This window comes from Vicia villosa, linkage group LG3 (genome assembly GCF_029867415.1).
Source record: "Vicia villosa cultivar HV-30 ecotype Madison, WI linkage group LG3, Vvil1.0, whole genome shotgun sequence".
In the NCBI taxonomy this organism is placed as follows: domain Eukaryota; kingdom Viridiplantae; phylum Streptophyta; class Magnoliopsida; order Fabales; family Fabaceae; genus Vicia; species Vicia villosa.
In genome coordinates, this window is record NC_081182.1 from 143,167,966 (window position 1) to 143,184,231 (window position 16,266).

At 31.5% G+C, this 16,266-nt stretch overlaps 1 protein-coding gene across 1 annotated transcript; it reads left to right on the plus strand.

Moving 5' to 3' along the window:
- The first annotated feature begins 6,499 nt into the window (after positions 1–6,499).
- LOC131659098 (secreted RxLR effector protein 161-like) lies at positions 6,500–7,177 on the plus strand. Its single transcript, XM_058928336.1, has one exon. It carries the CDS (start codon positions 6,500–6,502, stop codon positions 7,175–7,177), a length of 678 nt encoding a protein of 225 aa, XP_058784319.1.
- The last annotated feature ends 9,089 nt before the right edge of the window (positions 7,178–16,266 follow it).

The window sequence follows — 16,266 nt, forward strand, 5'->3', positions numbered from 1 at the left end:
ATAAATAAATAAATAAATATAAGCAGAAGAATAAAGGAGATTAACGTTTAGAGTTACCGACTATTCGAGCTTTGACGGTTGGCAAACCCTGAAAAGGTGGGAAAAATAGCAAGCAAAAGTAGGGTGAGTGCATTATCAGTTCAGAGGCAGACATAGCTAACCCTAATCAAAAATAAAAGGATAAAAGAAATTAAAATAAATAGATAAACACTTAGCTTTGAATTTGATCTGGTATGGTTCGTAGTCGGGGGTTGACCCTGAAAATATTTGGCAAAGGCAGAAAAGTGAATGTAGGCAAGATTTATTTAAAGGCAAACCCTAATTAAAAGGAAACAAAATAAACTTTAAAATAATAATTAAATGGAATACTTAGCTTCGGATCTTGATCAGGCGCGTAGTCAGAAGGTATCTGAGAAGTCAATCCTAAAAAGAAGGCACAGAAAAAAGAAATATTTTTCAGTGTATGGAATGATCGTCGTAAACCCTGATTAGGGTACGAATTGAATAAAATAACGTAGACGATTTAATTAATTATTGGTCTCGCGACCTAATTAATTAAATCGAGAAGAGAAAATAAAATCAGACACAAAGGTATTTTTTTAGGAATTTTTTTAGAATTAAAATAAAATATATATGAATTTTTGAATAAATATGCATAAATAAATATAATTAAAATAAATAAGAAAATAATTTAAATAATATATATATATATATATATATATATATATATATATATATATATATATATATATATATATATATATATATATATATATATATATATAAAAGATAAATAATATAGATATTAATAAAATAAATAATTTAAATAACACATATATATTATAAAAGAAAAATAAATAAGTAAAAGAAAAAAAAGATAATAGACAAATAATGTATATATTTATAAAAAGTTTTTAGAAAATAAATTTATATTAAAAAAAGCAAACAAATGTGTATATATATATATATATATATATATATATATATATATATATATATAAAAATTCAAAGGAGTTTGTGTAATTAAAAATAACAAAATTTAAAGAAAACTTAACTTTCGATCCTGTGCGAGTAGGCGTTGCAGGTCCATGGTGCGCGTGCGTTCCCTGGTACGTTAGATGTAAAGCTAAGACAATCCAACGGATGGATGAGGAGGGTGCATGATATTGTCATGGAGCGAGGGGCATCAGATCCGAGGAAAGCCAAGCACAAGTGCGCGCCATTCTGGTTTTTGAACCAGCCAATCGCGTGATGACACGCATTCATCTTCTTCACGAATTCAGCCTGCAAATTTCGCTACCGTTTTGCTACGATTTTGGTTCGTAGCTGTTCTACCTGCAAATCAGAAAAGGCTACATACACGTAATAAATTTGGCGCGACCCCCCCATCCGGATCGTCCAGACCTCACGGTTATCCTGGTACTTGCAATTCATCCTAGTTTCGCCTAACGAGAAAAACCCCAATTCGAGTTTGTTAACCCTAACAATGGCAGCTCCTCATACATATGCTCAAACAATAATCAAACCGAATACAAACTATCACAACATCAAGATAGACACATGTATACACTCAAATTACATTAATTATGCATGAATTGATGGGATCGAAAAAAATCCAGAACCATGTAAACATAGGCTATGTATTCGTGAATAAGAACTTGTTAGCGTGTGCAAAGACTTTGAGATCGATCAAGGGACTTCAAGGAACGTGCCTATGCCTTCTGAATTCTTTGAATAGATCTCTAACTCCAAAACAACTTTCAATTTTTTCTCCTCTTGAATGTACTCGGATCTGGTTCTTTTGGCTGCAGAAAATTCTGAACCCTTGCATCTCTGTAGCTTCAGTACTTATATGAGAATGAATTAGGGCGAATCTTTTGAGTCCAATCCTTTAGTAGCTTGATTTGTAAGTTTGAGAAATTTGATTGAATTATGTTTCTAAATTTGATTCAAATCCAATCTTTTTCCATCAATTTGCCTTGCACGAATTTTATTGATTTGAGGAGCATAATTGGATTGGTTTTTGGCTTAAAATTAAAGCAAAATCATATCTTTCATTAATTTGTTATTTTATATAATCAAATCATGATTTAAATGAAAAAAAACATAAAATAATTAATAAAATATTATGAATTTTGAAAGACATATTTTTAGGTCGTTCATGGGCTTAAGGTGAAGATTAGATCAATAGAACATAGGCCCATTTGGAAAATTTTGGATTTTGGGACCTTTTCTTTTCACATTTTTCCCTTGAAATTGCTCAACTTTGACAAGGCCTATCTCCCTCAATTTTTGAGGTATGGAAGTGTTCTAGGACTTTTTAGAAACCTTAGAGAGTCCTCTACCCAGTGTCTTTGGTCTCATATCAAAATGGTTTTCCATGCTCCTTATATGTCCTTTTGAAAAAAGTGACTTTTTGTTGATCTCTGAAAAGGACCTATAATGTTTGGGTCCATATCTCTCAAATGAAGCATTTTTAGACTTGGCATGTGAGAGACAAAATTGTAGAGAATTCAATTTCCTTCAAGATGAGCTTTGGATGGAAAATTTCTGATGTTCCATGTGGGAGTTATGGCTGGTCAAAGTTCAGTTGACTTTCTCCTATACAAACCCTAATTTAGAAACTTTTTTATTTGTTGATTTTTGGTCTTTCCTTGATGAACCATGATCAATTATTGATCAAATGGTGAATGATACTTCAATATGAGGATCTTGACAAAAAAATCAGGAGTTTTGACTTTACTTTGACCACAGTTGACTTTTAGGTCAACCTAGTCAACTGTTGACTTTCTGAACATTTGGGTGATCAATCCTTTGAGCTGAGACTTGATACTTGTCACAGAGGTCATGTGAGGTATACTGAGCCATATGGGATGCCTTGGAACCATTGATTCATTGATTTTCCTTTGAACAAACCAAACCCTAGTTTTTGAGCCTTGTTTAGGAGAGTGTGTCTTGGAGCTTTGTGTATTGATTTGGATTTGAATAGGAGAAATAGTATGGGCAAATTTTGGGGTATGACATATACCTTTGGACATATTCTGAAGAGCTTCAAATTCAGCTTCAAGTCTTTTCTGCTTCTTCTTCTTCTCAAATACAGTCTTCACCTTCCCAAGAGAGATTTCTCTTCTTCTGGCAGTCTCCAGTCTCTCTTTCTCTCTATCCACAGCTTCTTGACCTTCAACTTCTTGAGTTGCTTCTTCTTGATTTTCTTCTTCTTGCTGATTCACAGCTTCTGGAATCTCTTCTTCCTCATCCGATTCTACTATTATCAATTTCCTTTTCTTTTTCTTCTTCTTTTCTAATTCCTTTCCATCTGCTCCATTTTTATTCTTCTTCAACTTTCTCTTCTTCTTCTTCTTCCTTCTCTCGGCAACTTCTTGTTCAGTATTTTCATTTTCAATTAAAACATCCTGATTTTCTTCATCAATAACTTCTCTTTCAGCAGCATTCTCATCAACTACTGCAACAGCTTCTTCTTGGGTTTCCTTCTCCTGGTTAACAGAAGGACGATCAAACTTGCGCTTTGTCCTTCTTTCTTTATTGCCAACAACTTCTGGTGCAACTTCTGAAACATCTTCTGAAACTACAGGCCTGGAAGTGGAAGCTTTCGTACGACCACCTTTAGCAGGGGCATCTTGAGCACTACCTTCCTTGAGAGTATCAAGATAAAGAGCCTTAACTTCTGGCAGCTCACTTCTGAAAAATGATTCAAACTCAGCAAGAACAGGGCTTCTTCTGCTTCTTGCTCCAGGGATTTTGGGTTCATGCTGTTGTAGCCCCTAAAGCTATTATGTCTTTTGTCCATGGAAGAATGGTAGTTATCACTGAGAACATTCTGAGAATGATGTTCGATTTAAGAAATCCCGAAGGTGTCTATGAATCTGATCAAAGAGTGGATTGGGATGAAGTTCTAACTGAACTTTACACAGATGTGAAGAAAAGAAAGCGTGTCAAAGATATGAAGGATCTTTACAAAGTCTGGACCAAGATTCTTCTAGGGTGCTTCTATCACAGGAAAGCAACCCATTCTCCAGATTTTGTCAACAAAGAGCAGCAATACATTCTGTACTGCATTGCCACTCAGAAGAAGGTTGATATTATCTACATAATTTTCAATCATATGTGGAATGTTGTAAGCGACTCCAGAAATGCCTTCAGAACGAAGAAAGGTAATATTATTCCCTTTGGAAGAATAATTACCAATCTTCTGGTTCATACCAAGACTGTTGAAGACTTGGAAGCTCAAGGAATTATCAAGGATCCTATTACTGATACAGGAAGCTGTTTGGTGATAATAGTTTGTTGCAAGAAGAAGGTAGTGGCAACAAAGTTTTTCAAATGAGTAATGGAGGGAAAGCTATGATAAAAAATGTAATCTATGTATCTTGAATGGAGTGCAACCTACCAAATGTTAGACAACTAGTCGAGAAAGGTTTCTCAGCTGTCATGAAAGATAGAGTTTTAAAGTTGTTCGACACCTAATACAATTTGGTATTAATATCTCCTCTATTGAAGAACAGGATGTTTAAGACCATGATTAGTTCCACGAAAGTACAATGTCTAGAAACTTTTGAGGACCACAAGTATAGTTGGTTGTGGCATTTGAGGTTTGACAAGTTCTAAGTCTTAAGATGCCTGACAAGTTCTTTGAAGGTTACTCAATCAACTGATTACTCAAGATATGGTTAGTGGTATTCCAAGTCTTAAGATGCCTGACAAGTTCTTTGAAGGTTGTTTAGTCAGAAAGCAATCCAAAAACTCTTGATTCGACTCTGCCAATGAGATCATCGTGCATACTTGAAGTGGTACACTCAAATGTATATGGTCCATTCAAAGAACATACCATTGGTGAAAACATATATTTTGTTTTGTTTGTCGATGAGTTTAGTCAAAAGTTGTTGCTCTATGTGATCAAGAGAAAGGTGAAGTATTTGAAATCTTCATACATTTTGGATGTGTATTCGCCACCTCCATCTGTTCGCAAAACTTTGATCTTCTTTTCACGAACATGGTGTCGATCATGAGTTAATTGCTCCTTATACGCCTCAACATAATGGAATTGCAGAAAGAATAAACAGAACCATACTAGATATGGCGAGATGCATGCTAAAGCAAAAGAATATGCCAAAATCCTTATGGGGTGAAGCTATTTTGTCCGCAGTTTATATCCTGAACAGGTGCCCTACCAAGAAGTTGAAGAGTAAGGTTCCTGAAGAAGTGTAGAGTAGCAAATGACCATTAATGAGTCATCTGAAGGTGTTTGGCTCTATGTGTTACAAGCATGTTCTTAATGCAAGAAGAAGGAAGCTTGATGACAAGAGTGAGCCTATGATTCTTGTAGGATATCATAAGACTAGTGCATACAGGCTATTTAATCCAGTTAATGTGTAGATTGTGTTGAGTCGAGATATTATGATTGATGAAAATTCTGCCTGGGATTGAAAATCGAGTAATTCAATCAACAAGCCATTGATGAGATCTGACTTCGACGAGGAAACTACCAAAGTTGAAGTTGATGAAATTGTCGAAGAACCAGTCAAAGTCAAAGCAGATGCCAACATTCGTGACACAGTCGAAGTCAAAGAGGGTGTGGCTAGAACAAGCCACAGACCTTAAAGAACTCGAATTCTTCCAACAAGACTTCAAGACTATGAAGTGGCTGGTGAAGATGAAGTCACACCAGATGGAGAATTAGTTCATTTTTCTTTACTTGCAAGTGCTGAACCAATCAAATATAGTGAAGCTTTAAATATTCAACAATGGCAGTTGGCTATGGTCAAAGAGTTACAGGCAATCGAAAGAAACAACAAATGGGAGTTAGTCGAATTGGCAGCACGTAAAAACTATCGATGTAAAGTGGGTATTCAAACTGAAACAAAATGTTGATGGGTTGATAGCAAGACATAAAGCAAGATTAGTAGCTTGAGGAATTCTTCAAAGAGCAGGGCTCGACTAATTTGAAGTATTTTCTCCAGTAGCAAGATTTGAGACTGTTCAACTTGTGGCAGCATTGGCATGCAACCAAGGCTGGTAGACATTTCACCTAGATATGAAGTCAACATTTTTTAATGGTCCTTTAGACGAAGAGGTCTATGTCACATAACCTCCTTGTTTTGTGATTCAGAAGGAAGCGAGTAAAGTATATAAGTTGCACAAAGCACTCTATAGTCTTAAGCAGACACCTAGGGCATGGAACAAGAAGATCGACTCATACTTAGTCGAATTAGGCTTTGTGAAATGCAAATCTGTGTATGGTGTCTATGCTCAGGTTGTGGCACAAAATATAACAATCATCTACTTATATGTCGGTGACTTGCTGGTAACTAGAAATAACTTGGAGAACTCGTCGAAGTTAAAAGAGTTGATGATGAAGGAATTTGAAATGTCGGATATGGGAAAATTGTCTTATTTCCTAGGCATGGAATTTCAAATTTCGAAGCAAGGTATGGTGCTGCATCAAAGGAAGTATGTCAAAGAGATACTTAAGAGATTCAGAATGGGTGATTCGAATCCTGCATCCTCACATGTCGAAACAAACTTGAAGTTGGAGAAGCATGGAGAGGAAGACAAAGTTAATGTAACTTTGTTCAAGAAAATTATCAAATCTCTGAGATATGTGTGCAACAATCGACCTGATATAGGTTTTGTAGTCGGATTAGTGAGCAGATACACGAGTAAACCAAGTGTGTCACACATGGATGCTGGAAGAAGAATTCTAAGATACATAAAAGGATCGATAGATTATGGAATTCTATTTCGACAAGACTCTGAAAGAGAAGAAGTAACAATTACTTGCTTTTCAGATGATGATTGGTATGGAGATAAAGAAGATCGAAGAAGCACAACTAGATATTTCTTTCAAGTATTTGCTGCCCCAATTTCATGGTGTTCGAAGAAACAACCCGTGGTGGCATTATCATCGCGTGAAGCTGAATATATAGCAGGATCTTATGCTGTATGTGATGCAATTTGGATCAGATCAGCACTTGAAGAAATGGAGGTTAAAGTGAAGAATCCTCTTGTGTTGCAAATCGATAATAAGTCAGCCTCAAATCAGGCAAAGAATCCAGTTCTGCATGGAAGGAGTAAGCATATCGAAGGTAGATTTCACTTTTTGAGGGAAAAGGTAAATCGAGGTGAACTTGAAGTTAGGCATTGCACGAGTGAAGCATAGTTGGCCGACATTTTCACCATAGGATTGAAGATCGACAGATTCCTAAATTTGAGAAAGAAATTAGGAATAGTTCAAATTGACTATTTATAGAGTTTTTTTCGATAACTTGGATTATAGGGGGTATGTTCATATATTATTGGTATTGATATATTATTGATATAATATCAAATATAATCTAATATAATAATATCAAATATAATCCAAGTTGTGTAAGCTCAAACCTAATCAGGGTTGTATATAAATAGTCATAGTCTGTATCATTATTTGTACAATTCAATTCAAGTCAATAATATAATCCTTATTTCCTTTATTCTCTCTATTCTTTCCTCACTAAAAGTGTCTCGCGCATTAACAAAGAGAATATAATAATGATTGAACAAAAAGGGAAACGGTTTATGGTTTTGTTGGAGGGTTTAGAACATAAAAGGTAAATGGTTTATGATTTTGTTGGAGGGTTTAGAACATAAAAGGGAAATGATTTATGGTTTTGTTGGAGGGTTTGGAACAAGGGAACGAGTCGGGTCTTTTATACAAAACTTCAGAAAGTTAATGTCTAAAATATGGGGAAAAATAATGTTTTTCATAAAAATAATTTTTTTCATAAAAATATGTTTTTTTAAAAGATCAATGTTTTATAAAATAAATACTTTTTTTCAAGAAAATAAATCTAGTTTCAAAACTGTTTTTTATTCAAGAAAAATTATTCTTTTTAAGAAACTATTTAAGAAAAAGGATGAGGTTTTGTGAAAAGTCTTCGATTTATAAGTGTATCTAATAGAAAATATAAAGAAATCATAGAGATTGAACTCCGAATCAATTATTTACACTCATTTAATTAAAAGGTTTAAATGTATTTTTATCTCCAATTTAAGTGTTTTTAATTCTCTATTTGAAAACTCAAATTTTTTTATCCTCAATTTTATTTTCTTTGAATCTATCATATAAGAAAATTATATGCTCTGGATTTTACCAAAATACCCTGCTTGCTCGTAAATTTGCCACATGGCTGTCTTGTCCATCCATCATTCTTTTTCTCTTTCTTCCAACATTTCACACCGTGTGAGTAAAATGATGATGACAATGTTATATAAAACCAGAATGTTGTATTATTTTAATGATTTTTAATTATTGTTTAATAGACTTTAATTATTTTAATTAATAATTAATATTATTCTAACTTATCAAAAAATACGAGAGTAGTACTATCATTTATATCTCTATATATTTTTATTTTTTAGTAAAAAAGACTAAATTGTTGTGTTACCTCTTAATTAATTAAATTAAAAAAAATCTTAATTAATATATTATTTTTAAATTTATTTTTCTTTTATATTTTTCATAAAACCTCAATTTAGGGAATAATAGAAATAAGTATGTTTTAAAAATGAGAAAATTCATCTCATACAAGTTAAAAACGTTTCAGATGTGTATGACCAAATTCTTATCATATAAATTGCTTTAATTATAATTTATTTTATTATCATACATGTCATGTATGAAAATTAATCAATTATTTTTGGTTACTTAATATTTAAATTTAAAAGTAAATATTTAAAATTTAATATTTATATAAATTAACAACATTAATATTATACTATTCAAAATATTGAAGTTACATATCAAAATATTGAATATTAACGGGAACATGAAGTTATTGTTCAAAATAATTTGAAATTAACGGGAATTTGAAGTTACTGATTAAAATATTGAATATTAACTGGAACATGAAATTACTGATCAAATTATTGAATATTAATGGGAACCTGAAGTTACTGATTAAAATATTGAATATTAACGGAAACAAGAAATTATTGATCAAATTAGTGAATATTAACGGGAAGCTGAATTTACTGATTAAAATATTTCATATTAACAGGAACATGAAATTACTGAACAAAAATATTGAATATTAACGGGAACATGAAATTACTGATCACAATATTAATTATTAACAGGAACCTGAAGTTACTGATTAAAATATTGAATATTAACAGGAACATGAAATTACTGATAAAAATATTGAATACTAACGGGAACATGAAGTTACTGATCACAATATTGAATATTAACGGGAACCTGAAGTTACTGGTTAAAATATTGAATATTAACAGGAACATGAAGTTACTGACCACAATATTGAATATTTACACGAACCTGGAGTTGCTGATTAAGATATTGAATATTAACGGGAACATGAAGTTACTGATCAAAATAGTGAATATTAACGAGAACATGAAGTTACTGATCACTGAATAATAACGGGAACCTAAAGTTACTGATTAAAATATTGAATATTAACGGGAACATGGAGTTACTGATCAAAATAGTGAATATTAACGGGAACATGAAGTTACTGATCACAATATTAAATACTAACGGGAACCTGAAGTTACTGATTAAAATATTGAATATTAACGGAAATATGAAGTTACTGATCAAATTAGTGAATATTAACAGGAACATGAAGTTACTGATCACAATATTGAATATTAACATGAATGTGAAATTATTGATTAAAATATTGAATACTAACGGAAACATGAAGTTTCTGATCAAAATAGTGCATATTAACGGAAACATAAAGTTACTGATCACAATATTGAATATTAAAGGGAACTTGAAGTTACTGATTAAAATATTGATTATTAACGGGAACATGAAGTTACTGATCAAAATAGTGAATATTAACGGGAACATGAAGTTACTGATCACAATATTGATTATTAACGGAAACTTGAAGTTAACAAAGGTTATTTAGACACAATTTAGTTTTGGTGCTTTCAATTTTATTCCTGATTTTTTTAGACACAATTTAATGTTAAATATTGTTATTTTTTTCCACAAAATATTAATTACTTTTAATAAATATTTTTTCTATTAAAAAATATACTTCTAAAACAAATGCACGTCTCATACCAAAACTCGTGCAAACGCACAGGTTTGTTACTAGATTATATTAATTTCATTTCCTTTTTCTGCTTTGGCAGTGATTATTAGAATAATAATAATTAATTTAAATTAGGCGACAATAACTATTAAGATGTTTCTTAGGAGATTTCACCATTACCATTATTATGTGTTCTGTCAAAGAATAAAAGGAAAGGCGTGGAGAGAAAGTAAAAGAAAAAGTAGAATATAATAATAATGGAACACAAAAGGGAAAGGGTTTTTGCTTTTGTTTGTGGGTTTGGAATAAGGGAACGGGTCGGGTCTCTTACACAAAACTTCTCAAAGTCAAAGTCTAAAATATGAGGAAAAATAATATTTTTTAGAAAAATATGTTTTTTTGATAAAGATCAATGTTTTATAAAATAAATACTTTTTTTAAATAAAATAAATATAGTTTCTAAACTTTTTTTGATTCAAGAACATTTATTCTTTTTAAAAAAACTATTTAAGAAAAAGGATGAGGTTTTGTGAAAAGTTGTCGATTTATAAGTGTATATAATAGAAAATATAAAGAAATATTGCTCATAGAGATTGAACTCCGAATAAATTGTTTACACTCATTTAATTACAAGGTTTAAATGTATTTTTTATCTCCAAATTAAGTGTTTTTAATTTTTTAATTCTCTCTTTGAAAACTCAAACTTTTTTATCCTTAATTTTATTTTCTTTCAACTTTTTTAATTTTTTTTCTTTTTCAGCTTTGGCAGTGATTATTAGAATAAAAAAATTATTTTAAATGACGTGACAATAATTATTAAGATGTTTTTTAGGAAACTTCAACATTGCCATTGTTATGTGTTCTCTCAACAAAGAAAAAGAAAGGCGTAGAGAGAAAGCGGAAGAAAGAGTATAATATTGAGAGAAAAAGAATATAATAATAATGGAATACAAAAGGGAAAAGTTTTTGATTTTGTTGTTGCATTTGGAACAAGCGAACGACTTGGGCCTCTTACACAAAACTTCTTAAAGTCTAAACTATTTTTAAAAAAATATATATTATGGGAGAAAAATAATACTTTTTCATAAAATATGTTTTTTTAAAAAGATCAATCTTTATAAAATAAATACTTTTTCAAGAAAATAAATATAGTTTCTAAACTTTTTTTAAGTAAAAAAAAATTATTCATTTTAAAAAATAGGATGAAATGTTTTTAAAAGTTGTTGATTTATAAGTGTATTTAATGAAAAATATAAAGAAATGTTGCTCATAGATATTGAACTTCGAATCAATTGTGTATACTCATTTAATTAAAAGGTTTAAATGTATTTTGATATCCAATTTAAGTGTTTTAATTTTTTTAATTCTCTATTTGAAAACTCAAATTTTTTTATCCTCAATTTTATTTTCTTTGAATTTTTTTATTTCCATTTCTTTTTGAGATGTATTAGATTAAAAAATTATATTAAAAGAGGTGACAATAATTATTAAGTTAAAAAATAAAAAATCACCAGTCAATACTTATAATATTTTAAATGATATTTTTATAAAAATTTAAAAAAATCAACATTATATTATAATTTATAAAATAATATTCAATAAAATAATACATTTAATTCAAATTAATTTTTTGATATTTTCTTTCAAACAAATATTTAATTCTTGATAACTTAAAATACTAAAAATATTTATATTTTGATAACTTATTAATTATAATTTATATAAAAATCCAAAAAAAAACTTAATTCTTCAAAAATAAAATAATATTAAATCTAATTTTGATAACTTTTATATTAAAATTTTTCCTTAAACATTTTCAAAATCTAAAAGAATGGAGTTGGATGTTCTAACATCCTGCTTGTGGTTATGTTTGCACAATGTCGTGTTGGATGTTCTAACATCCTGCTTGTGTCTTGTGGTATGAGTTATAAGCATAGTTGTGTCTTGTGCTCTGAGTTATGTGATCTTTCATTCTGAAAGTACAGGGTGGTAAATTGGAACCGTGTTTGAGGAGGAGTATCTCTTATCTTCTTCCTCATGTACATTGTGTTTGATGGGGAGCATTTCTTATCTTCTTCCTCATGTACAAAATTTACATGTTTAACTTGTAGCTTATGTTTGTGTAACTGCGTATTAATTAACATATATTTGTGCAGTTTGGTCTTTGGTTGTTTTAGCCAAAATTTGCCAAAGGAAGAGAATGTTAGATTCATGATTTTGGGATTGACAGAATTTTGCTAAAACATGGTGCTTGAAAGATGTTATGCAAGATGTCATAACATCTTGATCTTCTGATACAACTGAGTATGAGCTTACATTAAAAACCAGATGTCCTGACTGATGTCGTGACATTCTGTACCAGAACTTTAGAACAAGCTGTTTGAAATCTTTACAAATTTTATTTGTTTTAAATTGATTCTGTGATATTTCTTTTGGTTATATCTCAGTGATTTATGCAGGTCAAGAAGATTTAATCTGGAACAAGAGAATCAAATATCCTCCAGAATTAAAGTTTCTAAAATAGAATAATTGAGACAATATTTTTTTCAATATTAAAAAAGATTTCTCTGCAGATTTGTTACAACTCTCAGCTTGTGGATCAAGTAAACTGTTCTGAAGCCCATCGACTGTTGAAGACTATTTCAAGAGATCCCTAGACTTAATGTAACTAAGTTCTCAAAGAAGTATGCCGCACTCATGCTAACGAGAAATTTTCTGAGTATCTGAATGCTGTCATCACTCTTGTGATGGATCTCTTGGCTCTAAAACCTCCACTAGTCATCAGCAACACTTCCGGTTCTACATCTTCTGAGCATATGGATATTGATGATAATCAAGCAAATTCCTTGGCCTTGATAAAGCATATTTCAAGTGATGTGCCTAAAGACATCTGTGAAGGAAGAATACCAACGTGGGAAGTAAATGCTGATCAGGTGACTCCCAAGGTTCTCACTGTTTCATTTGTACTTGCAAGCGTTGCAAATGATAATTCTGCTAAGATGCTTGAAACGCTAAATGAACTTAAGAAGGAAAATGCAGAAGTTAGAAAAAGACTGGACAGGCAGGATGCAACCAACGGGAAATTCGAATCCTGGATGACGAGACAAGAGGAGTCTACAAATGAAATCAAAAATCTTCTTCTATCTCTTGTTCCCAAACAACCTTAGATTATGTCTCTACTTAAACGTCTTCTATAGTTCTAGTTGTGTGTATATCAATACTTTGCTTAGTGTGTGATTTATGAATGACTTTGTGTGCTTTGTTTTATACTCCTTGCCTGCAATCATTTACAGCATCAACAATTTTATAAGTAACCATATAAGTGAAAAATATTAGAAATTTTGAAGTTAGTTCCCTTATTAAAATTGACATGCTAGGGATTTTTAAATCATAAATTAATAGGATTATCAAATTCAGGGGGAAAAAATTAGTGCACCTAATGTAACACCCCAAATCTACCCAACAAATATTTAATAAAATCAGAGTGCGGAAATTCAATATACAATTGGGATGTCACATTCAACGTAAAACAACAAACAACTTAATCACATATATCATAGATACATAGCACATAACTCGGATGAACCGATAAAACCTGTTTACTCTTTTAAAAATAAAACAACTTTTATTAATAATAATAATATCAATTATTCAACTTCACTTCGCATAATATTTTTATTAAACTAAAACAAATTCACCAACATCATATTACTTCATAAATTCCACTTAAAAGTTAACAACTTATAGTTATAACAACAATTAAAAGACAATCGTTCATCCCCCCGAGTGCTACGTATCAGAGCAAGACACTAACTCGAATAACAGCAACTAAAGACTTCATAAAATCACTTCAAACTTCCACCACTATCTTGAGTACCTGTCAATTTCCCATGGTAGGGAAACATCATTCAGAAGGGTGAGATATCCAACAATATAAACAAGCGTATGATAAATAATATATTAAGATTAGATCATACAACTTCACCACTTCATACTTATTCAAACAACAGTTATAATAACAAATAGCAACAACAGTTATAGTAATTACTTACCAACAACAAGTATAATAACAATTATCATCAACAAGTATAACAACAACAACTTATAACAACAACAACAACGTAATAACAACAACTTCAAATGCGACTCAACTGTGCAAATGCATGTGGTACCATTGGAGCAGAACTCCCAACTTAAACATATGCCAGGTTATCGAGGCATTTCAACTTAAACAGGTGCCATCAAGGCCAACTTAAACAGGTGCCGTCAAGGCCAACTTAAACATTTTGCCAATCCAGGCCAACGTAATATGCAAATGTATGCATGCAACAATAACAACAACTACAACGTCACAACACAACAATGCAACAACCGCAAACAACTTAATCAACTTTGGTCATAAGACCTGCAACTTAATCAACGCATCATCAATAACTTAAACAACATTGGTCATAAGACCTGCAAATTAATCAACGTATCAACAACAACAACCAGAACAACATCGACGAAAAAAACAACTTAAACATGCATCAATTACATCAACTTAATCATTACAAAACAGCCCCTAAACATCTAGGTACTAATTCTTCAATTTATTAATTAATCTACTACCAACAATTCTTATCATTCTAATTCCAATTCTACTATTCGTTAATTCTATTATTAGTTCCAATTATGATACTAATTCAGCCTGCTACATATATCATCGTTATTACTACTGCTATTTCTTCTTCACACCAATTCCATCTTTATACAACTTAATCCATTAACTACATATCTCATCACTAAGAATCATCACTATGATTTCTACTAATTAAATTAATCAATTCCAACATTATAATATTCTAATTAATTTAAACCAATTTCTTCACTAATAATAATTATAATTCTTCTCAAGTTAATCCTACTAAGGCTTGATCCCAACAACCAACATAAAACATCAACAGCCAGAAATCAAAACATATTTCTAAAACTCGTATAGCACGCGCCGCGATCCTCTCTATGCGCCGCGAACACCACAGAAACCTTCAGTTCACGCCGCGTCCAAACCTTGGCGCTTACCTGCGCTGACAACATCTTCCAACAAAATTAAAACTCAATTTTCTTCCTTCGATTCCAGTACAATTCAATTTCGACCATCACAGGAACATAGCAATATTATAGTTATACTCCACCAACATCTAGCAATTTTCTACAACTAATTCCTCAATAATAATAATTATAAACCCTAGGTTAATTTCCCACAACCATTGATTGAACTTTTATAACCTTATTCACAGACGTCAATCAATTTCAACATTCAACAATACAATCCCAACACATAAAACAGAGGCAACCATACAATCATAATCCCCACATATCATTCATCATAATCCCGTTTATAGAGCTAGAACCCCACCCTTACCTTGGATATGAGATTGCTCTATTCTCCCGGTTGCCATAGCTTATGCCGCCACTTCCAACTTTTCTCCGAAAATCTTTTCTAACAACGTGCAAAGATGCACCAAAAACCTGTTCGGAAATCACTTTGTTAGACGGACTTAAAATCATCAAAACGAAAATCGCTCCGATAAGAAGTTACCTCTACGAGTCAGGAACGTTGTGTCTAAGAACCGCGACGATCCAACGGTTGGATTGGGAGAAACGTCCGTTTTACTAAGGTGTCTCACTGCAGAAACTTGCTGCGAAAATTGGACTTCCTCTAGCTTTTCTCTTCCGCCATGGCTCTCTTCTTCACCTCTCATCTTTCTCCAACTTTTCTTCTTTCTCCACGTCTACTGAGACCTAACTCCTCTTCTTATTTCCTTTATTTTATTATAATTATTATTATAATTATAATCTTCATTTGGGCTTACTAATTAACACCCCCATGATTACTATCACCAACGCAACGTCTAAGCCCACTTAAATAAAACACTCTCATAATCCATAATATTAATTCTATTATTATTTCTCTCCACCAAATTGACTAACTACCGACTATAAAATAAATCGTCCGAACCACCAACTCAACATATTCAATATCATTCTCTACGGCTTAAATCAACTTAAATTAATAATAGTCCATTATAGTAATATTATCTCTAATATTATTCTCCGATTAAACCGACTAATTTCTTGATCATTAATTTATCCGCCCAACACAATGTATAATTCCAATTACGCATCTTATAATAATGTCAATAATTCTAACTTCGACTAA

What these genes read in the sequence shown, in the direction of transcription:
- LOC131659098 (XM_058928336.1), top strand. Translation starts at nt 6,500, where the DNA reads ATGGGTGATTCGAATCCTGCATCCTCACATGTCGAAACAAACTTGAAG.